Genomic DNA, 27,255 nt, shown 5'->3' on the forward strand with positions numbered 1-27,255 from the left:
GTTTGGAACAATTTGAGGGAGAGTTGTTTGGTTACTGACATTCTTCAAAATATATTCCTTTGTGTTCATCAGAACAAACATACAGGTTTAGAACAATTTGAGGGAGAGTAAATGATGACAGAATTGCAATTTTTGGGTGAACTATCCCCACATAGGGGCTAGTTGTCACAATATTACTCCAGCCAATAATAGGATATTGGTGACAACGTTGGTATAATTAAAGTTTAAGGAATCTTGTTGACTTTTTTCTCAGAAATGTGAGATATAAACTCACAATTGCGAGAAGAAAACAAAATAGAATTATGAGATTTAAAAAAGTCACAATTGCCTTTTTCATTTTTTATTCCATGACGGAAACAAGCTTCCATAACTTTGTGAGTGGTTGAGTATATAGTGTAGGTATTATATTACCACTAGATAGCATCAGTCTCTTGCAGGAAATCATTGGTGCTCACTCAAAATGTTTAATTTTGTCATCATTTACTCACCCTCCAGTTGTTCCAAACCTGTATGAGTTTCTTTCTTCTGCTGAACACAAAATAATTTATTTTGAAGAATATTGGCAACCAAACAGTTGACTGCCATTGACTTATAATATTATTTTTCCTACTATGGAAGTCAATAGGGTCCATCAAATGTCTGGTTACCAACATTCTGACAACAACTGGAGGATTAGTAAAGTCCAAAAGGTCATAGGGTGTCCCGTTTGTCATTTTAGGTTCAAAAGGGTGCTCGAGAACACCCCCTTCGCCTGTCGATATGCACTCTCGATGTAGCCTCAATGCGCACTTTTGCCAAAACTGAATTGAGGCAAGCTCCGCAGACTACCCGACAGACCAAACGGCATTACGAAAGTGTGGGCTCGGAGGAAGAACACCGGGGCTTAGGGTTCCAATTGGGACAGGGCCATACTTAAAGGCTCAGATGGAACTGGGGTGTTTTGAGAAGTGTAACATTTGTAATGAAAGTAATTTTTATAACTTTGAGATATTTAGATCTTGTAATAGGCCTACATCAATAGCATTTTTTGCAGAAAAGAAGAGATAATGTTTACAAGCCATAAAAGAAATGAATGTTAATCAATGTAGCTACTAACACGTGCATTAACACTCATATCAAAAGGGTTGTACTTCACGCTTCTGCCATTATCTGCTACTGGAAAAGACATGAATGAGATAAATGACTTAATTGAAGTCGCACAATTACAAGAAATCAAGTGGCAGAAAGGGACATCTATAGATTTGTTAAACTTTGACTACAACATGGTAATTGTTTAAAAATAATTTAATTTTCAATAACCAATATCCCTGAAAACATTTCAAAGCACACGTTTTAATTACAGATATTCAGACAGATTGAGTGTTATTGTAAATAATATAAAATGTTTAAACAAAAGTGACTGTAGTGCATTTGCAATGAAATACAACCAGTCAATATAAATTCAGTATAGTCTCTGACCCAAAGTGAGGAAAATAATTAGCTATGCATTATAATTTAAAGATTGTCTCATATTTAGGCCAAATGGCATAAACTGCACCCTCATTATTTAAACATTCTGAAGGCACATGCTTGCTGAACTTCATCATTGCACAATCTTATAATTTAAAAACTCAATAATCAGAGTACCTTAAGTATATTTTAAAAAGATAAAGAATAAATGACAATATAACAATATAACTGCTCTCCTCGCCTATGATAACTTGTACTACAGCACAATTGTCCTCTTGATCAAAGAGCCCTGAGTATTGTCATTAAAATAATCTCCGAAGAGGAATAATGGAGAATGTGAGAGAAATTGAAACTAAAAGCAGGTTAGACGAGCTTCTGAATCCATTGGAAGTGAATGAGACATATCCAGGCTGGTTGCTGCCCATGTAAGAGTTGATCCAATCCTGGTACCGAGACACTCGGGCGTACACACCGGGATATTTGGGATTCGCACATCCTATACCAAAACTCACAACGCCTGACTGAATCCACAGGGAGCCGTTCCTACTGACCATTGGACCTCCAGAGTCTCCCTGCATAGATAAACACTTAACATTTATATATCTGAAAATGTACAGTTAACTGTAAAGTCACAATTCTTATTTTTATGGAATATTGCAGTTTTCATTATAAAAGAATATTTTTCCCCATGGGGTTAAAGGTTAGACACATTGCATTCGACTGAAATGCTTGTATTTAAATATTTTACACATTTTATATTCTAACAATGATAAAACTGTGCTAGATTATGAGACAGATGCTGCGTCTGAATATGCCTACTTCCATAATAAACAGCAAAAGAGGAGTATATCTGAATGTGTCTATTCGACAAACAGTAGGCAAAAATTACCCGGATGACTTGCCACTTCCGTTGAGATTCCGCTTGCTCTCATATAAAGCCATGTGATAGGTGTTTTGAATGGCAGTAAAATTATTCAACTGACACTGGTAGGACTCTGTAGTATGTCCAACACATGTTGCCTAATTGCATTCATATTAGTGACTGTAAAATATCTATTATATCTGACATATTTTGAGTCTTAATGTTTGGGCTTGGATAATTTTTTCGTCATTTGTAAATCAAAATAGGTTCAAATGAAAGGCTGATGTCATACCTGACATGAATCTTTCCCTCCCTGATTTAACAATCCAGCACAAAGCATATTGCTCGTGATGCCACCTCCATAAGCCTTATCACAGTCACTGTTGCCCACAATTGGTATCTGCACCTCCTGCAGTATGTCAGGAATCTGGGTGTCTGTGACATGGATGAGAGGACAATAATTTTAATGTAATTTAATAACCATTTACAGTAAATTGTTGAGCTTTACAGTATTTGCAAGTTAATATTCACTCACCTCCAGATTGTAACATGCCCCATCCAGTGACCCAGCTCTCTGTACCTGCACCAAATGTACTACCAGGAGCAGCCAGACAGACTGGCTTAATGTAATCAGAGAAAGTCACAGAGGAAGAGAGCTGGAGCAGTGCTAAGTCATTGTCGTTGGTAGGATTGTCATAGTTAGGATGGTTAATTAATCGTTTTGTTGTCCTGGATTCCTGATAAGGGGTTGAGCCCGATTGGCTCCGAAGTCCTAGGTAAATCGTAATGGTACTCATGGAGCTGTAAATAAGTAAAGTCCGTTTTAATTCCACTGTGATCAATTTATAATTGTGTCTTGAGTTGTATTTAAAGGGTTAGTTCACCCAACAATGAAAATTCTGTTGTTACAAGACTTTCATTCATCTTCTAAACACAAATGAAGATATTTTTAATGAAATTTGAGAGATTTCTGTCTCTTGAAAGCCCATTCGCCCAATACTCTGAAGCTTCAAGACGTTCATAAAGAGACATGATCGCTTTATTTGATGAACAGATTTAATTTAGGCTTTTATTCACGCCAATATTAATCAGCAAACTTACACAGAGCACTCAAATTTGGTAAACGGAAGCTCAAGCATGCTTGGTTGACGCAATCTCTCAAATTTCATTTAAAATCTTCATTTGTGTTTCAAGATGAACAAAAGTCTTGAGGGTTTAGAACAACACGAGAGTTGATGACAAAATGTTCATTTTTTATTCAAGCTTCAAACTTTATACCTCTGGAAGCAGTGAGCTGCAGACAAAACCCAATCTTTATTGATTAGACTCCCGCCACAAAAATGGCCTCCAAATGTTGTACTTTGAATGCTGACTTGCCACGGCCAGGACCCTGCCGTTGCATCCTGTCCTCCAACAATCTTGTTGTTGAGGGGAGCTTGACCACATACTGATTATAGGGAAGAAAATCTGTGAATCCTCAATTCAAATACCCTATAAATATGTGGAACAAGAGTTTTATGGTCATTAACTTACCTTCTAACTGGCAGAGAGAACCTATGAGGAAGACAGAGATAAACAACAACAGAGCTGATAAACTGGTTTGTGTTACCTGCATGCAGTCGCATTTTTACCTTTTACATAAATGTGTTGGCGCATACCATTGGCATGAGTCAAGATATTCCACATGGATTATAGCCATGTTGTTAAAATTAGTCATTGTCATGACAAGAATGTATAACTAAATATGTTAATCCTGTGAGATGAATGAGGCCTGTATCACATAAGCAACAGTTTTTGTTGTTAAAGGTTAATTGGTTTATATGTATTTTCATTAGTTTTTTACTGTGTGGCAAAATAACTACTCTCAACTACTATGCTGCATGCTTATGTGAATGGTTTGAATATTGTATGCTGTGAACAGACGCTGAAATAAATACAAACTCTATACTCACTGCTCAGGTGTGCAGCTAATAGCTAGTGCTGGAAACAGGTCTTACAACTACTTTTATTGACATACCCGCACACATCTATATGTATGTAGTTTTGTGCTATGGTTTAGTGTGTTGTTGTTAAGTACCGTGTTAGACTGTTGGATGTAAAGTCGTTTAATATGACATATTGTGTGAAATTATTGATCAGTGCATGCGCACCTCGAGTCTAGACAAATAAAAAAAATTTGGCGCAATTTTTTTCCTCTAAATAATTTTGATATAGCAACTATTAAATACAATAAGTTTCGTCATCCTGGAATGTGTAGAAAGTTTTAAACCATGTGTATTACAACTCGCTCCGCGTACAAAATAATTAGGTTGTGCCCCGCGCTCCCTACGACATAAAATATACTTTAAATGATACTTGAACGTTACAGATGTATAAATGAACTTGAAGTAGGGCATATACTTATTTTTCGTAAAGGATAGCCAGCCAACACAGACTTTCTCGTCAATGGTGCTGAACAGGGCCGGCCCTGACCAATTTGCTGCCCTAGGCAAGATTTTACTTGGTGCCCCTTGTATCAAGGTTTAGCACTACATGTTATCAGTCTAAGTTGCGGAAACACTGGTACTGTTTTATTTTTTTAATGCATTGATGTTTTTTAATTTTTATTGTTGTTGTTTTATATGATGTCCAGTCCATTCTACCCCATCATTATGTTCATGATATTATTATTATTTAATTTTTTTTAAAAGGCTTGTGATAGTTAAACTATACAAAAATAGCACCTACGCCACATTACAGCCTAAACACAAATAACAAGTACAAGCACAAACTATTGAGAACTAGCAAAAGTGTTTGTTTTCCAGTAGATGGCAGCAAACTTCCACTAATATGCACATTCATGTTTTCACCATGAATTAAACTGAGAAATTTAGATATTTAATGTCAAATTTACATAAAATTTTGCTATTTTAAATAAACCTGTATATAAATATCATTACTAATTTCCGCAAATACATTTTAAAATGTCCATATGTCCCCTTAAAACTGCACAACTGTAGAGTAAAAACATTAGGCTATTAAAAAAGTGATATTACATGCGTTTAAAAAAACAGATATGATTTTTTTATTTTTTGACAAAATACACTGTCTGTGGCCACTGGAGAACCCAAAACAGCTGCTTGCATATAGTTTAAGAATTAAGGAATTAATTAGCGTACATTAGTATTTTACTACTATGCAATTAAATAAACTGTTCATTCATTACATCACTTTACCTCTGTCTTTACACTGCAAAAAATGCTCTTCTTCTTTAGTAAATTTTTCTTGTGTCCAGTCCAAACATCAAAAAATTCTTAAATCAAGATGTATTTACTAGTAAAATGACATTAGATAAAAATTTTTCCTTGTTTTCTGGGGGAAAAAAAATCTAAATTAAGTGAGTTTTAGCTTAAAACTAGCACAATTATCTGCTAAATGGGGTGAGAAAAATTATCTTATTTCTGTTTGGGACAGAAACATGAAACAAGATTTTAATCAGAAAAAAGATTATTTTTCTCACCCCATTGGCAGATAATTTAGCTTGTTTTAAGCATAAACTCACTTAAGAAAAAATAAAATTTTACTTATCTAGTAAATGCATCTTGGTTTAAGAATGTTTAGATATTTAGACTAGAAACAAGACAAAAATACGAAAAAGAAGAGCATTTTTGCAGTGTTTCCCTTATCTTGCCTGCATCAGAGGGCTTCTGTTTTTTATGACACTACAAGTCGGCCATCCGTCATAAATTATCAGGCAACTTTCACCGTGTCTACACCTGGAGCGAGCGGCCAACACCCTTAAAAATGAAAGCAATCCTGTCTACATTAGATGCGGCGAGAGGCGACGCGACACAACAAATTCCCAACGTTAAACTGATCACGCGTTATATTTCTGACGCACTTCAGTAGCTCGGCGGGGGAGATCGATGAGGCGGACCGAGAAGATGCGGGGGACTTAGTTACGTTTTTTTGCGCTTTATTTGGTAATATTTAAAATGAATGTGAATAAAATAGTATCAGTAATACATTTTGGCGCCCCTATGGATGAGTGGCGCCCCTAGCATTTGCCTATTTCGCCTATGCCACGGGCCGGCCCTGGTGCTGAAGGTCTATTAGTCTGCATTTACACTACAGCACTTGTCTCGTCTGTTGATATGGTTATGCCAAAGGCTCGCGGAACAAGCGGATTTACTCCGGTAATTACAAGCGTTTGTCACTCCTGAAACTTTGCAATACATATGTGCATTTTAATTTATACACAGCTGGCTGGGTGCAAAAAAGAACTTTGTGTCAAGTCAAAAATAAAGCATCAAGTTGTTAACGTTCTGAGTGAGAACTGAATAGGCTATTAAATATTAATTTATTCAATATCCAGTAGCCTACATTACTAAATTAAATTAAACTCATCCATTTAATTTACATTTGTAAAGAAATTCATATGAAAAGCACAATGCATATTTTATTTCCACAAACATTTAAGCATTAGGCTTTAGATCAAAAGGTGTTTAAGATATCATGAGTTAAAGAGGTCCTTAGCAACAGAATTCAATTGCCATTATTAAAAATGATTAAACTTACACTAAGATCTTACCTGCTATGTTGAGAAGTATGGTTCCAACAACGCTCAAATGTGTATAAAACTTCATACTTATGCTCTGGTCCGACTGCTGTTTGCTCCTTACTCCTCTAATGAGATGTAATGTAAATCATGTATTGTCGGGTTTATTAAGTTCTCAGCCTCCACCACCTTGAGTCTCTGACTCATCTTTTTGTTTAGATAGGCCTACCTTTATTCTGTAAAGTACACGCCCCAGTCACCTTTACAAGTACTTTTGTGGATTACGTGTTGAGAGCCTTTCAGTTCATGTGTGAAGTCATTTTACTACAGGTTAACACAATACACCAATTCAAGTGTCTCTAATTTGATATTGTCGCTTGTAATTTAGAACCAAAAGAACAGCAGGAATGAGCATCCTATTGTAAATCAATGTTAAAAAAGTTTTCTATTTTCTTTACTTGCCGATCTTTATTGCTCTGTCTGTCTCTGCCTCTTAATGAACACATTAAATAAACAATAAAGTTATCAAGTCTTCTTAGTCACCTTTCCTTTTATTATTTTAATTATGATTTGCTGGTATCAAACAGAGAGACACATTTACACGAACGTCTCTTCCCCAAAGCTGGATTTATCTGATCAATAATAATACCATAATATTGTAAAATATTATTACAATTTTAATATCTCTTTAAGTGTAATTTAGCTATTGCTGTTTTTGTTAGCATCATTAGTGAGGTCTTCACATGATCCTTCAGAAATCATAATATGAATATTTGGTGAAACTATTATCAATGTTAAAAACAGTTGTGCTGCTTATATAATATTTTTGTGGGAACCATTCATTTTTAAATTAATAGAAAGTTCAAAAGAACAGCATTTATTTGCATTAAATATTGAATAGCATTATTATTCATAATATATTCATTTGTAATACATATTCATGCAAAGAACATATTTGGGTTGTGTTTAAAAAATAATAATAAAAGGTTAAAAAAATGTCAATGTAAATGTTTGGCTGGTTAGTTCACTAGGGCAAAAAGAATGAAAGAAGAACAAAATATGTAAATAAAAATAATTATTTAATCTTGTCTAAAAATGTCAGTTCTATAATTTTTTCTCTTTCACTGTTGTGTAAAATAAGTACTTTAATTGTTATTATTACTATTTCGGTTTCTATCTGAGTGGCTTTTTTCACACTTATATTGATGATGACTGCTTGCTCAGTGATCTAGTTTTACTGGTATTGTACAACAGAAAAAGATGGTTAAAAATTAAACATTCACACAGTTAGTGTCAGAGTTCAATGGTAGTATATATCAGTGTCACATTAGTCATTCAGTTTATTTGCCATGGGCGGATTGACCCCCATCAAAATAATTTTGCGTTTAAAGGTTGTATAGGCTATTGTAACGAGGACTCAGGCAGGTTGGGATCCATGTGCAGTTTATTAGAATAAAACAATGTCAATGTACAAACAGGCTTTGGTCGATTCACCAGGGAGAAGAGCATGGTCATAACAGGCAGAGGATCAGGGCAGGCGGCAAACAATCAGAGTCCACTATCCAGGCAAACAGTCAACAAAAGGCAGGCAGATCCGGATAAACGAGGGACAAAGCAGAGTCAGAAGACAGGCCATGGAAACACAATAACGCTCAGAAATGTAGCCAGGGCAAACAAGACTTCGCAACGAGTGACTGAGCAACCAGGGTTTAGTCAGTGTGATGGGGAACAGGTGTGTGGTAATCAGTCCCGGAATTTGGGTGCATGGGAAATGAAGTCCGAAGTCTAGTATTCCAGAGAGTGAGACCTCCGGTGGCCACTGGTGGAAACCTCACCAGCAGCTATATTACCCATGCAATGTCTTTCTTAAAGGTCCCGTTTTTCGTGTTTTTTTGAAGCTTTGATTGTGTTTACAGTGTGCAATATAACATGTGTTCATGTTTCGCGTGTAAAAAAACACAGTATTTTTCACACAATTTACTTAACTGTATACCGCTGTTCTCGAGACTCCGCCGCTATGGCAACAAAGCCGCTGAAACGCAATCACGCTCAAATTAGCTCCTGGGGCTGGTTGCATAAACCGTTAAGATAGTCTTACAAGTTAGACATACATTTTTTTCTTTAAGACTTTTCATAATTTTTTTTAATCAGTTAGGCTACATAAAAACATGCACTGGCCTAATTTGATACGAAAAGTGAGACTGAATGCCACTTGCCTAACTGCTAGGCTCATACTAGATCTTAAGACACTGTCTTAACATAATGGCTTAGTTTATGCAACTGGTACTACTTATTTTGAAATGTATGTCTTTATATTTGCTATCAGTATTCTCCACACTGCAAAATCTGTATGTGTTTTATTGAACTATGTGTGGACCTATGTAAAATACGGCATTTTGCTTGTAAATATAGGCTACGGGACGATTCCGTATTTTACGGGACGGGTGGCAACCCTAGTACAGAGACTGTTGTGTAGACTGTAAGTAGCTATTTAAAATGTTTTAGTTTTTAAAATGTTTGATGTTTAATATGAATAAATAGCACTCATAAATGGTCGTCTATGGCATTCTCAAGTGAAACGAGTTGAGGCTTGGACCCAGAAACAGAGTTCCTTATTTTTTCCCTACTATGATAGTCAATGGTTGCTCTATCTGCTTGGTTGACAAACATTCTTCAAAATATCTTCTTTTGTGTTCAGCAGAACAAAGAAACTCATAGAGGTTTTGAACAATTTGGGGGTGAGTAAATGATGACAGAATTTTCATTTTTGGGTGAACTAAAAAAAATGACAGTCATAAAATGATGTTTTAGATTATTATTTTTTATGTAGTTTTAAAAATGTTTATGACTCGGTCAACAAGCTGACACATAGGCTACTACCATGAAATACCTCTTCTGTTGAATAGAGTACCCTGTTTATTGTAGTAGTGTTGTAATTTATGCCAAACCTTAAAGTTGAGTAATGTATCTATCAGTTGTTATTATTATGTACAACGTATCATTATAAACCATGCCCTTATCAAGATGGTAGACTCCCAACGCCACTCTTCACCGGAAACACACGACACAGCATGTTGACCTTCCTTCCGGTTGGCTCCCGCCCCACGTAGCCATTTTGCGTTTCCTGGACAAAAAAAGGGGGTTAGATAGAAAGACAATCAGACACAGAATAAAATTAGTCTTCAAATCATATCGAGAATCAAAAGTGTGGATGTAACTGTGCAATATGATACGCGCGGGAGCGGGCGAGCAGGTACACCAGCCGCGGCCCGTATTCAAAGTGGAAACAGTTGGCTAGCTGGCTAACGAACCGTTAGCGAGAGAGTGAGATAAAGACTTCATAGACACTAAAGAGTTTTAGGACATTCATACATATACAATTATACTCTTCTGCACACTAGAAGGCGGACGTTGGTATAAAAATGGACCGTGTGTTGATTTGAAACGGCGCAAGGGGCAAAAAAACAGCAAACGCCACGGTTATTTGCGGAGGAAGCCGGATAACTGTTTATTCACAGGGGATAAAGAAGAGGATCGCAGGACACCACGGTAAGACAGATTGTTTATTTAAACACTTTTGAGTTTGAAACCTAATGGTGGTTGTGCGACATAAAGCTAGAGAAGACACGTAAACACAGACTTTCTGTTGTTGACAGACGCTCATCTTGAGCCTGTCATGAACTGGCCCGACATCTTCCTTCATAACAATATAATCAAGGGTTTGTGCTACATACAATCATAACTCTAGTTAGTTAATGTGTCTCAACCTAGTGAGCTGCCTAACTAAGAAGCATCAGGAACAATATTTTCCCCGAAAATTTATTTCACTGGGTTTTGAGAGACAGCCGGGTTGTTTCTCTATTGTTTAGTTTCCCCCTTTCCAGCAGAACACCGGAAACTGATTGTGCCCCCATGCCTAATTAGCATTTATACAATAGTGTTCAACCCAGAGTCCTATAAAAGTGCTCCACACTACACGAAGTCCACATGAAAGGTTTTAGTGGTGTGAAAGGTGTGCTTCAACTGCATAAAGACATTATAGACTTAAGTGCACTCAGTGAGTGGAAGGAAGAACATTACTGGGTACCATTTAAGTACAATAATAGCACATTAGTGCATGTGTAATCAATACATGATATTTATCATGCAATGTTAGTAGACCATAAGTAGGAGGAGGGGGTCAAAGACCTCATCAATACTTAGTAAAGCTGTAGTTCTCAATCCTGGTCGCTGCACATTGTGGATGACACACGCAGTTCAGGACTTTGAGCATCTATTTGTGAGGTGAATAAATCAAAGGGTTAGTCCACCCAAAAACGAAAATTCTGCCTCACTAACTAACTCTTTAAATATAGTAGACATATAAAATGTGCAGTATGATCAGGATTAAGACCTACTGTTGTCGGTTTATGGGTTGGTTAGCAGCTGAAGATTTCCCTTAGATCTCCTTTCTTTAAACAGGAAATGCGAAATAGACTTCTCCATCCCATAGACCCCCACCACCCTGTAATCATGCTGTTGGAAGCACTGGTGGTCATCCACAGAGCTCAGATGACATGTGCTTTTCCTTCATGTATTTTCAAGTCTTCATTACAGTAACCAGAAAGTTTTCTGTGCTGCTAAAAGCTTTGAAACGCAGATGACACTGAAGTACATGTTGCTAGTCTCCCGCGGTGTGATTGAGTCACTGTCTGTGCAGGGGTGTCTGTTGAAGCATTATATTTTAATCTGAGCGTCTCTTCCAGAGTTGTTGTCTGAGCTGTGTTTGTCAGGAACTGCTGTGTCTGTCATTGTGCTGTCCATGTCAAATATAAGTGGAGCAACGGATCACAAAACTCATGGTTCGGATCATTTACGATTTTTGAATCACGGATCGGATCATTTTTCGGGTCAGCAAAACTGACCTAATAATGTTTAATTTTAACAACTGGTGCATAGAACCAACTACCTGCCCTTAATTTCTTTTTTTGATAATCCCTTACACTCAAAAGGTACATCACACTACTGAAGAAACAATGAGTTGGTACTTCAGTTTCATCAAGACTGTAAAGACAATGTAAAATTGAAAAACAGTATTTGCTTTCTTAATGCATGTTATACTTTTACAAACAATGTTGTCTTGATTTGTACAAGGAAAATTGAAAATCTTTTGCCCCCCCCAACCATCTGACTCCATTGTCATTCCCCAATGGATTAAACCAAGTCCCACCCACTTTTTCCATATTTAATATCACATTTAATTCAGAAACTCATTAATTTTCAGGAGTAAAATAGGTTTCAATCTGCATTTAATGTTGACTTTATGGACTCACCCATGTCTTAAATAGAATTTCATGTGGTTTCTATTTGTTTGCATGAGTGTAAAGGCCCCAATATACTTATGGCAGAGTTCTTTTTCTTTTTTTGCTTTGAGGTAAAAAGAAGTTTGAAATACGTGAGTAGCAATATACCGTTAGCGAACATCCTGACACCGCCCACATTGCTAACTAAGAGGTGTTAATATGTACTGCACGTTTTCCTTTTAATAAAATAAACACAACAAAAATGACAGTGATGAGAAATCGGTAAAGATAGCATCTGATCAAAGCGGTGTGGATGGTTGGCATGAGCTCTGCAATTCGGCACTCCTGTAAAGTCATGACACATTTCCACTTTATACAATAGATTATTTAAAAGCAAGCAGCTTTACAGCATTAAAGGGTTAGTTCACCCAAACTTAATAATTAGCCCATGATTTACTCACCCTCAAGCCATCCTAGGTGTGTATGACATGTATTAAAAAAATGTCCTGGCTCTTCCAAGCTTTATAATGGCAGTGAATTGTTGCTCTGTTTTTGAAGTCCATAAAAGTGCATCTATATCCATCATAACTGCTCCACACGGCTCCGGGGGGTTAATAAAGGCCTTCTGAAGCGATGTGTTTGTGTAAGGAAAATATCCATATTTAAAACTTTATAAAGTAAAATGTCTAACTTCCGGCGGAGCGTCTTCTGTATTCAACTTACGGAAAAAGTGGAGAGCCCACGCCTCTCGCAGTTCGAAATGCTTACGCCACGTCTGACGACATTGCACACCAGTTACAGTCGTCAGATGTAGCGTGAGCATTTTGAACTGCGAGAAGCTAGTAAAAACATGAACACACGTCGAAAATTAAGTTATTCTAATTGAAAAAGACAGACACTTAAAGGGTTAGTTCACCCAAAAATGATATAAGAAATGTCCTGGCTCTTCCAAGCTTTATAATGGCAATGAATTGTTGCCTCATTTATGAACTCCTTAAAAGTGCATCTATCCATCATATAACTGCTCCACAATACCTCCGATTGTATTCGTCTGAAAGAAGAATGTCATATACACCTAGGGTGACTAGAGGGTGAGTAAATCATGGGCTAATTTTCATTTTTGGGTGAACTATCCCTTTAAGTGTCAGTGTCTTTTTCAATTAGAATTACAACTTAATTTTCTACTATAAAGCAGCTCTCTGGTGTGTTCATGTTTTTACTAGCGGATGTCCGACCTTGATGGATTGAACAGAAAAAATGTGGAGAAGATCCACATCAAAGAAGAGCCACACCTACCTATTACATCATCACCACAGACGAATGTTAGTTAGATGGTGTTTACCAGCCAGAGCCAAATTTTTCTGGAAAGTTTCAATCTGTTGAAACAAACTTCAATTTTTGTCTGATTTTGTTCTAAATGACGTCACACCAGGGGCCGGTTGCATAAACCGTTAAGACTAGTCTTACAAGTTAGACATACATTTTTGTTCTTTAAGACTTCATAATTTTTTTTAAATCAGTTACATAAAAACATAGACTGGCCTAATTTGATACGAAAAGTAAGACTGAATGTCACTTGCCTAACTGCTAGGCTCATAGATCTTAAGACACTGTCTTAACATAATGGCTTAGTTTATGCAACTGGCCCCAGTTCGTTCTTCGATTTTGCTTGAAGTATATCGGGGCCTAAGTCTTCAGGTCTAGACCTCAGACTGACAGCCTATTGGGTTGTTAAAGCACAGTTTAGTATGTGAGATCATGGTGTTTCAGATTTAATTTAGTTGATTTAACACACATTTCATAACAATTTAGTATTTTGTGATTTTTATAGTTCTGAAACAGACTCAATGAAGTCATTGCAGAGAATTGGTTGAATTATACGTGTTCTTGTAAAAGCTTGAGCCTCAGGAGCCTGTGAGAACATCAAGATAATGCAAGAATCTCAAAAAATTGCATGTCTTTACCTGTCTGATAAGCGAACATATGTGAGAGTTTCCAATATGTCTGTGTTTACGAGTGTTTTTTTGATTACAGTTTAGATGAGCTGCATCAAGATCAGATTTGCGTATTGATTATCATTACCAGAGCTTAGGAGATCAAATGACTTTGACTTTGCTGGTGCTATTAATTTCTGTACGTACTTTTTATAGAAACATTTAAATAATAGCATTTAACATTTTTCCTTACATTTACAGTATAAGAAGTTACAGAAACTTGTTGCTTCTATAATTGTCTTTTTTTAAGCCTTAATTGTCAAATCTGAACATTTCACAACATCTTGAATTCCGTTTTTTTTTATTAATCAAAGAACAAACTATCAGATGAATTAGTTATAAAAATAGTTAATTGCTGCACAGTTTAGCCCAATTTAGTTTTTCACTCCCTTAAACCTTCTACTTTTTTACATTTATTTAAAGGTCCTGTTCTTCGTGATCCCATTTTTCAAACTTTAGTTAGTGTGTAATGTTGCTGTTAGAGCATAAATAATACCTGTAAAATGATAAAGCTCAAAGTTCAATGCCAAGCGAGATATTTTATTTGACAGAAGTTCCCTTTCAAAGCCTATAGCGAACGGCTGGTTTGGACTACATCCCTGTACACCCCGTTATGGTAAGAGGCGTGACCTTTCCGAGCAATGTGCGCTAAGCTGCTGTCGAATCACTACACGGGAACCGCTGGCACAATCAGAACTCGTTACGTGTTTCTGAAGGAGGGACTTCATAGAATAAGGAAATCATCAAGTCGTTTTTAGGTCAGTGAAAACAGTGGTATACAGATAAGTAAATTGTGTGAAAAATACTGTGTTTTTTTACACGTGAAACATGAACACATGTTATATTGCACACTGTAAACACAATCAAAGCTTCAAAAACACTGGAAAAACGGGACCTTTAACGCTATTTACTATAACTTTACATTTACACTGTGCATGATGTGTGAATTTGAAATGCATATGCAAATGAGATGGAGTCCATCAGGGTGTTCTTTACATTTTGATCAGACTGTGTACATTTATGTATTGTGTTTGGGTGTGAATTAACCAGATGTGGGATGCATTGAATGTAATGGTTGGGTTTTCTTTTCAATAGTTGGCAATTCAAACAGCGTGAACAAACCGTATTGGATGCATTAACATGAAGATGAAAAAAGAAGGAACGAAACATCTGATTTTGAAACTACATCATCCAACCAGTACAGATTACGGCATCTTCTTTAATAATGTGCTGCACAGAGTCTCACAACTTCTAACTGGGTCACAGACTTCTGAGTCTTTTATAATGTGCTGCAGATGCCAGATTGTGGCATATAAACCAAGCCAGAGAAGAGATGAGAGGAATTCACAAGTTTAGAGTGGATTTTTGACTTTTCACACTTGGTTCAATTTCTGAAACCACTTTCACCACTTTTTTTTTTTTTTTACCCCAATTTGGTGAATTAGTGTTTTTATTTTATCATTATTAATATTTTTGTTGTTCTTTTTTTTTTCATCCCCTTAACCCTCGTCGCTGTCTGCCTCAGATTATAGTCGTTTTCAGTGCACATTAAAACCACATTCTTAACGTCATATGAACAAACCGTGTATCATTAGAAAGATTAAAGGCTCCAGCTTCAATAATTGACCACGGTTAATGATACAATTTGGTTGCAGTGACAGTTATTTCTTGATTTATGTCAGGAGTGTAAAATAATAAATCGGTAACTTACGATATTTTGAATAGAATAAAAAAAAACATATCCAGTCACGTCTGCTGCAGTTTATTTGGGTTCACATAGCTCCTCTAAACTTGTCTGGCTATCACCAGACTAAGCTAAATTTAAGATTGGACATTGGTCTGGGGAGTCTGCTCTGTATTTTCTACTGCACAAGAGGTGTGATAAACGAGCATAATTCAAATGACTCTGTACATAATTGGATAGTCCTTCAACCAATCAGACCACAAGAGGCGTGATCAACGAGCCATCGCTTCTCTATCCGTCATCGCGTTAAACCCGCCAATAGTGGATAAGCCAGTCTGTGATTGGTTCCCGCAAAAGTGTGACAGAAACAGGATAAATTAATGTACAGTTTTCCAGACTGAGCTGCAGGGCAAAATCAAATCGCCGGCAGATCAGGCTGCCGGGTTTACCCAGTCTACCACTAAACAGCTTTTGTTAGGTATTTTAGTCAATAAGTGTGCATATTTGGAGAAATATTGATGTATTCTCACGTTTGAATACCACGAATGATACCATGACGAATGATACCATATCTATTTATTTCCCACTGAATTATGCAATCTGAATAGTTAAAACGGCGTACTCAGAGCGATATCTTGTCTCTCCTCTTCCGGATTTTGCGTGAGTTATGACTCGGCACACGCTTAATCCGTGTTGGCTTGTCAATAATTATACGTGGCCATAGTTCCTGTCCTTCTGGATGACGCTGTCCTGTACACTTCCTCGTTCTGAGCTACGTTGTGGATTTTTTTTTTAAGTCAAGTCAAGTCAACTTTATTTATATAGCGCTTTTAACAATGTAGATTGTTTCAAAGCAGCTTTACAGTGTTAAACAGGAAAATAATGCAGCATAATTTTATTCAGCTGTATAGCCATTCTGGAAAAATTTCAAGTATCATACAGTGACAGTGTGGGCTTTAGATCAATAATTTGATCAGTAATTTAGTTTAAATGGTTAATTTAGTTTATTATTTAGATGTATTTCGATGTTTAGTTGAAAAATGTAGTGTCCCCAACTGAGCACGCCAAGCCAGAGGCAACAGTGGCAAGGAAACCAAAACCCCATTAGGTGACCTAATGGAGAAAAATAAACCTTGGGAGAAACCAGGCTCAGTCGGGGTGCCAGTTCTCCTCTGGCCAATTAACAAACAGTGTATTATTATTATTATTCTGGCAGTTTTACAGCTCGGCGGTCATAATAGATCAGAATATTCGAGGGACCGGGGGCAACATGCTGGAGACGGGTTTATTGAGGATGATGTTGATTAAATAATTATTAAAGTGCAATATTCGAATGATCGGAGTCAACACGCCGGAGACGGGTTTATTGAGATGCCGTGTCGATGAGGCAGTTGCAGGGGGAGTCTAATCACGGTCTCTGCAGACACTTCGGGGTCCTGTGTTGGTCTTCTCTGGGCGCAGGTCCACCATCTGATCTGGATACGGCCCGGATCCAGCTGACTGCAGTAAACCTCGGGATAAAACAGAGAGACTAACATTAGCGTAGATGCCATTCTTCTGATGATGTAACGAGTACATCAGGTGTTATGGGAAGTGTTCCCGGTTCCGGCTGACCTAGTTAATGCAGCCTAACAATCATTTCATTGAAAAAGTGTTTTATATGTATGCCACAGTAAAGAGATGTGTTTTTAGTCTAGATTTAAACTGACAGAGTGTGTCTGCTTCCCGAACAATGTTAGGAAGACTGTTCCAGAGTTTAGGTGCTAAATAGGAAAACGATCGACCGCCTGCAGTTGATTTGGATATTCTCGGTATGATCAACTGGCCAGAATTTTGAGACCGCAGTAGACGTGATGGAGTATAATATGTTAAGAGCTCGCTCAAGTATTGGGGAGCTAAACCATTTAGTGCTTTGTAAGTAATAAGTAAGATTTTAAAATTTATGCAATGTTTAATAGGCAGCCAGTGCAGTGTTGACAGAACTGGGCTAATATGGTCATACTTCCTGGTTCTAGTAAGAACTCGAGCTGCTGCGTTTTGGACCAGCTGGAGTTTATTTATTAAGCGAGCAGGGCAACCACCCAGTAGAGCATTACAATAATCTAACCTTGAGGTCATGAACGCATGAACTAACTGTTCAGCATTTTGCATTGAGAGCATGTGCCGTAATTTAGATATATTTTTAAGATGGTAGAAAGCAGTTTTACAGATGCTAGAAACGTGGCTTTCAAACGAAAGATTGGTATCAAAGAGCACACCCAGGTTCCTCACTGACGACGAGGACTTGACAGAACAGCCATCAAGTGTTAGACAGTATTCTAGGTTACTACTTGTGGAGCTTTTTTGTCCAATAATTAAAAATTCATTTTTTTCTGAATTGAGTTGCAGGAAATTACCAGTCATCCAATGTTTTATATCAGCTATGCATTCCGTTAATCTTGTGAATTGGTAAGTTTCTTTAGGGCGTGAAGAAATATAGAGCTGAGTATCGTCAGCATAACAATGAAAACTAACGCCATGCTTCCTAATGATATCTCCCAGTGGTAGCATGTACAGGGTGAAGAGTAGCGGTCCTAGCACTGAGCCTTGTGGTACTCCATACTGAACTTGCGATCGGTGTGATATATCTTCATTTACTACTACAAACTGATAACGGTCGCATAGGTATGATTTAAACCATGATAATGCAATTCCACTAATACCTACATAATTTTCGAGTCTATTCAAAAGAATGTTGTGGTCGATGGTATCAAATGCAGCGCTAAGATCGAGTAACACTAATAGAGAGATACAGCCACGATCGGATGATAAGAGCAAATCATTTGTAACTCTGACGAGAGCAGTCTCAGTGCTATGATACGGTCTAAATCCTGACTGGAAATCCTCACAGATACCATTTCTTTCTAAAAAGGAACATAATTGTGAAGACACTGCCTTTTCAAGTATTTTTGACAGAAAGGGTAGATTTGAGATTGGTCTATAATTGAATAAATCTGAAGGATCAAGTTGCGGTTTTTTAATAAGTGGTTTAATAATAGCCAACTTAAAAGTTTTCGGTACATATCCTAATGACAAAGATGAATTAATGATATTAAGAAGAGGACCTCTGGTAGCATCTCTTTTAATAGCCTAGTTGGTATAGGGTCGAGCATACATGTTGTCGATTTTGATGATTTAACGAGTTTAGCCAATTCTTCTTCTCCTATGGCAGTGAATGAGTGTAATTTTTCCTCAGTGACACTACAATGCTCTGTCTGATGTGATGCTGTATTAGACGGCTGCATGGTTAAATTTTTTTTCCTAATATTATCAATCTTACATGTGAAGAAGTTCATAAAGTCATTACTGCTGTGCTGTTTACAATCATCAGAAGTTGAAGCTTTATTTTTGGTTAATTTAGCCACTGTATCGAATAAATACCTTGGGTTGTGTTTGTTTTCTTCCAAGAGAGTTGAGAAATAAGCAGATCTAGCAGTTTTTACAGCCTTTCTGTATGTGATCATGTGCTCTTTCCACGAATTACGAAATACCTCTAATTTTGTTTTCTTCCAGCTGCGCTCCATTTTTCTGGCTGCTGTTTTAAGGGCCCGGGTGTGCTCGTTGTACCGCGGCGTTGGACTATTTTCTTTAATCTTCTTTAAGCGCAGAGGAGCAACTGTGTCTAAAGTACTGCAAAAGAGAGAGTCAATAGTTTCTGTTGCAACATCGAGTTCTTCTATACTATCTGGGATGCTGAGCAGATGATACTGATGAGGGAGATTATTTAAAAAGCAATCTTTAGTAGCGGCAGTGATTGTCCTGCCATTTTTAAAGCGAGGGGGCGGCTTTGCAACCTTAGCTAAATTAAGTATACATGATACTAAGTAATGATCTGAGATGTCATCGCTCTGCTGCAGAATTTCAATGGTATCAACATTTATTCCATGTGACAATATTAGGTCTAAAGTATGATTATGGCGATGAGTGGCTCCTGACACGTGTTGCCTAACTCCAATAGAGTTTAGTGTGTCTTTAAATGCTAATCCCAATACGTCTTTTCCGTTGTCTACATGGATATTAAAATCACCAACAATTAGTACTTTATCTACAGCCAGTACTAACTCTGATTGAAAATCAGCAAATTCTTTGATAAAGTCTGTATTATGCCCAGGTGGCCTGTATACAGTAGCTAACACAAATGTTGAACGGGTTTTATCATGTACACTACATAGCGTTACATAAAGCACCAAAACTTCGAAGGAATTATATTTGAAACTAGACTTCTGAGTAATACTGAAGATATTATTATAAATTACAGCAACCCCTCCCCCTTTACCTTTCAGACGCGGCTCATGTTTATAACAATAATCTTGGGGGGTGGACTCATTTAAGGTAATGTAGTCGTCAGGTTTTAGCCAGGTTTCTGTCAAACAGAGCACATCTAGATTATTATCTGTAATAATATCATTAACAATAAGCGCTTTTGGGGAAAGGGATCTAATATTCAGCAACCCAAGCTTTATCAATTGTTCATCTGTATTATATATTTTGTTTATTTGTTGGACGTCAATTAAATTTTTACTGTTGAATGGTTTTGATGTTTTTTTGTATTTACTAATTCGGGGAACAGACACAGTCTCTATATGATAATATCTAGGTGAAAGAGTCTCTATGTGCTGGGATTTATCTGACTCCGGTAACGTGAGACAGCTAGCAGACGGTCGGTTTAGCCAGTTTGTCTGCTTCCTGACCTGGGCCCTAGTGAGTCAAGGTTTAGCTCTAAGACTATGTGCCAGATTACTAGAGAGAAGAGCGGCACCACCCCAAGAGGGATGGATGCCATCCTTCTTCAACAGGTCAGGTCTGCCTGGACTTTTCATGACTTACAGGGGTCATGAATTGAGAAATCAACTTTCCCTTCAGCTTTTGATATATAAAAGGTCATGGTCATATAAGAATATCCTGTAAGTTTCAGAGCTGAAAACTAACTTGTTAGTCAAAGAAAAGCTTTTATTGACACCAGGCCAAAGCTTTTATTGACACCAGGCTCAGCAAACGCTCGATCTGGGAATGTGCCTCCCTTTGACGTGTGTGAGTGTGGTGAAACACCGCCTTTACCGAAGAAGATGAACGCCTGATTCTGTAGCCCCGCCCACCGATTTGTGTATGGCATGTTATAGATAAATAATAGGCCTTCTAAACCAGATCGAACTTCCAAGCGATAAACATGCTGCATAAGCTTCTTTCTGATTCCAGTATTATGAATTCATGGATGAACTTTATTTTGAATGAATATCCAGCTCACGTGGGTAAGATGCGCGTTTGTTCCTTCATTTCACCACGGATTAGTTTGTAAACAAGAGACTGGATTTGCAGAAAGGATGAGATGACATGAATGAATGAATGAATGAAGCAAGCAACACACTAATGTGAGTAAAACATGTTTGGATGAGAGATAAATCATTGTGTTTGTTTGATAAAGACCTTTTGCGAGGCCTGCTGTGGGTGAATCATTCCGGTTTCCGTTTTCCCACACGCTTTCAAAACAACTCCTCACATGTACTCACGGGGGAGTCGAAGCTCATTATAATATGCAAAGCTTATCCAATCATAGCAATGGGCGTTTACTTCCAAGTGTTCAGTGCGGCACGCCCATCAAAACGAGCGTTGAGCGGCTCTCCAAGAGAGAGGCTCAAAACCAGGGTAAAAAGTAGCCTATTACTTATTCATTATGATGGTTTTGAATGTAAAAACCACGCGAGCATCATAAGTTGACCTCAGACAACAGTGTAATATATACTTTTTACATATTTTTTTTATGACCCCTTTAAATTTTAATTTGACAGCCCTATAGCAGTCATTACTCCAGTGTCACATGATTCTTCATTAGGGATGAAACGGTATGGAAATTTCACATCACGATTATAGTGACCCAAATTATCACGGTTATCTATGGAAGGATATCGCGGACAATTTTCAAAAGGAATTGCAAATGGTATTTGCAATTGCGTTTTCAATTTGTGGACGCATAATATGTGACACAATCCAAACGCAATTGCAAATCGCGCATTACCATTTGCATTTTCGTTTAGGCAAACGCACAATGACTGCCAAATTTCAAATGGAAAAGCAAAGTCTGTTTGCAATTGCATTTCCAATGTCTTGCAAGTTATGACCCTGCCATTTTGGAATAGCAATAGAAAATCACCTATTTGCTCTTTCATTTCCTTCGTGTCCTGCCACAACCTGCACAAAATTCAAATGGAATCGCAATCCCCTTTGCGTTTGCATTTCCGATGCCTAACACAGTCAACTGTCAATCAGGCTTGAGGGCGGGGTTTATTGATGTAGTCGGAAAGTAGGCCACGCCCTCAAGTGGTGGAAAACGGGGGATTTGGCTATTTTTGTAATAAAAAACAAGTTTAAACTCTTTAGTTCAAACAAAGTCAAAATGCAGAACTGATTGTATGTTCACCTGCAACCAGAAAAAAAACAGCAAATAAGAAAAGTGACATGACTGCATTCGGTAGGCTATAGCCTATATCAGACGAATATCATCATATTGCACCCGACACAGTAAATTATCATGATGAGTTAAAATCAGAAAATCTATAGAAACTTGACATGATGTGAGTTGTGTGTTGTCCATACGATTCTGTGCTCAAGAGCCAAGCGATCAAAAAAGAAAAGAAAATTAGTGACATTCAATCGCAGTTCATGTTCGCTTCGTAGCCTACCTCCTCTGATGATCTGATTTTCTTCTTCATTTCATTTTATTCAACATTATTATTTTCATCATATGTAGCCTATTCCTATTCATTGAACTATATTTGTATCTTTATTTTGACATTTAACAGATTTGACAGAACAGCTCAACAACAGAACCTGGATTCACACAAATTTTCACGCACCTGCAGCGTTTCTGACAACAGAGAAAAACTGAAATAATATATAATAAAGTAATATAAATAAAAAGCATAAAATAAATAAATACCAAATAGCCTATTTCTCACTTATTCTAAATAATTAATACATTAAGATGACAAAACGAAAAACTACTAAATCAGATTGAATCTTATAAAGAACCGGCATTTTTTTCTCATCAGATTAATTTAAAATTTTTCACTTTGAGGTCCGGTTATAAATTTGTGTGTGTGCAGTGCACGCACACAGTGCTTACATCTACTGTGTTTATGTGAATACTCGACTTGGCATTTTGATATAGCCTATTTCTGTGTTTATTTGGCCGTTTGGGCACGCTTGTCCGTGTTGCGCTCGGAACACGCGCACAGCATCCTGTCAGTAATTCAGTTGTCTTTCGTGACTTATCGCGCTTTTATTATTTATTTTCGTCAACTGAAATCTACACGGATTATCATAAATACAACACATTTATTTATCACAAGGATCTCCGCGGCAAAACCGAAAGTAGGCCTACCAGCTGGTGAAATCTTTCAAAATGTCTTTTTGCCCCAGGTTCAATAAAAGGATAGGCCTATTTTAAAAGATTATAGGCCTATATTATATATTGAACTGATTTTTAAACCGAATTTAGCATATTTTGCTTTAACCATGCAGCAAAAAAATTAAATAAAAATAAAAACCTTAAAAAAATAAATAAATAAATTTATATACACATTTTAAACCGTTTAACTGTATATTAATCTGTCAAAATTCTTACTTTTGGTCAACGGTTAAAGCATCCCTATCTTAATTGCTTCTTGACAATTTGCTTGCAACCAGAGCAGTCTTCTTTTGGTTTCTTTTTGTTTGGTTGGCAGGTGATAAATAGTCTATTTCCAGGTATTTGGCTTTGTTTGAAGTGCAAAAAACTACACAGTAGTTTTATGACTTTTTTGTTGTTTTTGCTAAATAGACACATTGGATATTTCTCCCCATGTTCTTAGGAATGAATAATGATGAAAAAGTCCTTGGTTTTCTACCACTTGAGGGCGTGGCCTACTTTCCGACTACATCAATAAACCCCGCCCTCAAGCCTGATTGACAGTTGACTGTGTTAGGCATCGGAAATGCAAACGCAAAGGGGATTGCGATTCCATTTGAATTTTGTGCAGGTTGTGGCAGGACACGAAGGAAATGAAAGAGCAAATAGGTGATTTTCTATTGCTATTCCAAAATGGCAGGGTCATAACTTGCAAGACATTGGAAATGCAATTGCAAACAGACTTTGCTTTTCCATTTGAAATTTGGCAGTCATTGTGCGTTTGCGTAAACGAAAATGCAAATGGTAATGCGCGATTTGCAATTGCGTTTGGATTGTGTCACATATTATGCGTCCACAAATTGAAAACGCAATTGCAAATACCATTTGCAATTCCTTTTGAAAATTGTCCGCGATATCCTTCCATAGTTATCAGTATTATCACGGTTTTCTTCAAATGAGACAAATGTGTTCAAAAAGAACAGATGCACACACTTAAAACATTTCAACAAGTTTTGTTTGAAAATCAATAAACAAATAAATCAAGCAGCTCTATGTACTTTTTTAAGTTAGATTCTATTCTATGGGATTTCCTTCCTTATAATGGCCGTTGTCAATAGCAACGCATAACGCATAAATAATAATCATTTGGTGTAAATTTAATATCTAATATTGTCTCTGTAAATATATTCTCAAGCAAATTCTCATCAGTATTCTATCAGCTATGACGCATGTAAATCTAGCATATTTTGTGTATGAGCCTAAACAGTATCCTAGTGAAATAATGCATATCCATATTTTCATATGATTTGAGTTTATTTTATTACATTTCAGATTTGGTCCTTTTAGAAGGCTGAACAATCCCCCGAGTGTTGTCACTGCCTTCTGCCATTTCATTTCTGCCTTCTCATTCAAAAAACAGCGTTGCGCACTGCACCTGCACCTGCACCAGACTGACGCTGACTGGACAGGATTTACAGCGCGTTTTCAAAATCGTTATAATTACGAGTGGTTTTAATGATAATTAATTTTTAAGCGATATTACTAACCTCAGTACATTTTATCGTGGTTTATCGTGAAACCGGTAATCGTTCCATCCCTATTCTTCATAAACACAATCCTTGAGATCCTATCATTCTGATATGCTTATTTGGATTAAAAAAACTGAAATCTTAGTAACATTAATATCTCTAATGAAACTTTTGATCATTTTAATGCGTACTTGCGAAATAAAAGTATTAATTTCTTTAAAAATCCTTACTGGCCCCAAACTTTTGAACAGTATTGTATGCATTCATGTTGTTCTTTTTTTCCTCTTGGTTATCTGTACATTGGTTGGTGGTAAACTATACTAGGAGTAATCAGGTGCACACAGGTTCCATATTTAACTTGTATATATAAGTTAAATATGGAACCTGTGTGCATTTTTAATAATAGCCTAGTGTTTTGGAGAAGAAAAACCAGTTGCTGAATATTTGCACTGAGATAACGTCATTAGGTGACTCATGAGTTGGAACAGATGTTGTCTTAGAAGAAAGTATGTCCTTGATTCCAATCAATCACTCATAACTCAGGTTACATTAAGGTCACTATCTTTCTCAAACAAAAGGTGACTTTTCTCACCTAAAGCCATTTTTACTGACTCTGAACCGGTTCAAGAAACGGAAAGGAAACAGTAAATGAACAACAATTGAACGAGAATGAATTTAATAATTCTGAACACAAACGCTTGTTTGAAATGACCATTAATTTGTTAACATGGTTATTTTATAGTTCTGTTTAATATTTTAATTTGGTTCAACCAATCATGTATTCGAATAGTACAGCTACAGCATATGCAAATGTGATGTTGATGCATTATTCAACATGACTGAAATGCCCACGCACGGTTGGCAATTTTTATTGTCACTGCTCTTCTTCTTCTTCTTCTTCTTTTATTAAATGACAACACAGCCAAGCTGGTGGAACTTGTTTTCAGTACAGCTCTTTGTACAGGTTCCAGCATTACATTAAACAATAAACATATAAACAGTAACAAAAAAAACTAAAAAAAAGGTCTTTGTCTTAAAGGGCACATAATACACACAGTTTCTGCCAATCTCATGTTAATCTTGAGTACCTATAAAGTAGTATTGCATCCTTCATATCTCCGAAGAGTCTCTTCGGTTCTATCAGATTTATAAAAGACAAATACAGCTCCTGGAGGCGTCCAGTGGGCGGAGCCAAAGAGTAACAGGGCACTTATTTGCTGATTGCCAACAAAACACAGACATTTGATGCAGTTTTACTTACCACCTACGATTTAGACTCATGACCGTGAGCGTTGGGACCACTCCATCTTTCAGTTTCAAACAATCTGCACATCCAGCGTCGAACTGGGCCTTGTTTATTAAACATTCGCCACTGAAATGCCGGGAACACACTTACACAACTCTGTTGCTACCTCAGAAAAAAAACAAACTGCATCCACTGTTCCCTTAACACTAGGTTCTTTGGGAAGCTCAACAAGGTTATCTTTTCCTCACAAACAAAAACACACTTCTTTGGTGACATTGTTGAGTTCGTGGTCTAAAAACAAAATGACAAATCTTTCTCAAGCAAGTCCTGTGCAGTCCCTAACCCAAACGAATCACGTTACCATTGTCAGTTACTTTTTTTTTTAGATGGATCACGACTAAGAAAATCATGTGTCAGTGTTTCCCCTATGTCAAGTCTGTCTGCAAAATTGAAGGTTACACGGCAGAAGTAGTCTGTCCATCGGTTCAATAGTGTTGTTTTTGTGATGTTGCAGATGAACATAATACAACATGATTGCTTATTCAGCATTCATGCATAGTTACCAGTTCTCTTTTTATTTTTCTCTGTCTCAGGAGCCAGTCATGCCTGCCAGTGTGCGTACTGGGACCATGAAGGACTCGGAGGTGTCTGAGCTCTTCTACAGGGATGATCCCGAGAAGCTCTTCACTGATCTCCGGGAAATCGGTCATGGCAGCTTTGGAGCGGTGTATTTTGTGAGCAAGCCCTGCCAATATTTACCCATGGATGTGTTTTAAGGGTGTAACGGTTCAAATTACTCACGGTTCAGTTTTTATCACGGTTTAAGGGTCACAGTTTTAGGATATTAGGATAGCTTTCAAATAAAAATAAAGAAAATAAGAACAAATAATCAAACTACAAGCAACAGCACACACACATACAATGGAGCATAGATGCATATAAAATAAACAGTGCTTTTCAGGTGTCTAACAGTACTTTATTCAATATCTGTACTTGAAAACTAATCATATGTAAAACAACATTGCATATTATAATCTTCACTGTATAAATTAAATTAAGATTTATCATTATTGAAGTTACAAAGCTATTCATTTAAGAGCAGTGAGTGGTTTCTGTAATGTGTTGTTTGATTTAAAGGGATACTTCACCGCTGGAAAGATGAATGTGTATTTAAATTGGGTCATTTTTGTAGTAGAACTGTGAAATTATTTTTGAAGTTGGTGCCTTCTAGACTGAGAAAAGCCAGAAA

At 37.0% G+C, this 27,255-nt stretch overlaps 2 protein-coding genes across 3 annotated transcripts in view; one reads left to right on the top strand and one right to left on the bottom strand.

Annotated features, from left to right (window-relative positions):
* Positions 1-345: 345 nt before the first annotated feature.
* On the bottom strand, positions 346-7,065 carry LOC307127070 (trypsin-like). The gene is made up of 6 exons (XM_079818050.1): positions 6,882-7,065; positions 3,845-3,865; positions 3,590-3,758; positions 2,847-3,112; positions 2,604-2,746; positions 346-2,021 (listed from the first exon to the last, which is right to left on the bottom strand). Exons 1-6 carry the CDS (start codon positions 6,934-6,936, stop codon positions 1,752-1,754), a joined length of 924 nt encoding a protein of 307 aa, XP_079674176.1. The 5' UTR covers positions 6,937-7,065; the 3' UTR covers positions 346-1,751.
* Positions 7,066-9,924: 2,859 nt separating this feature from the next.
* Positions 9,925-27,255, top strand: part of taok2a (TAO kinase 2a) — a 37,739-nt gene continuing 20,408 nt past the window's right edge. Inside the window, exons 1-2 of one of the 2 annotated variants that reach the window (XM_079825171.1) lie at positions 9,925-10,397; positions 26,600-26,740. In XM_079825171.1, coding sequence (XP_079681297.1) covers positions 26,609-26,740 — 132 coding nt within the window. In that variant the 5' untranslated portion in view covers positions 9,925-10,397; positions 26,600-26,608. The remainder of the gene's footprint in view (positions 10,398-26,599; positions 26,741-27,255) is intronic. The other variant, XM_079825172.1, reaches the window with a different exon arrangement.

This window comes from Gobio gobio, assembly GCF_949357685.1.
Source record: "Gobio gobio genome assembly, chromosome: 1".
In the NCBI taxonomy this organism is placed as follows: Eukaryota; Metazoa; Chordata; class Actinopteri; order Cypriniformes; family Gobionidae; genus Gobio; species Gobio gobio.

Bases quoted from the DNA above. Each gene is read 5' to 3' on its own strand.
- LOC307127070 (XM_079818050.1), bottom strand. From the start codon at position 6,936: ATGAAGTTTTATACACATTTGAGCGTTGTTGGAACCATACTTCTCAAC. The intron at 3,866-6,881 runs GTAAGATCTTAG...TCTTCCTCATAG, and splicing joins CATACTTCTCAACATAGCAG to GTTCTCTCTGCCAGTTAGAA. The intron at 3,113-3,589 runs GTATAAAGTTTG...ACTTATTTACAG, and splicing joins GCAGCTCACTGCTTCCAGAG to CTCCATGAGTACCATTACGA.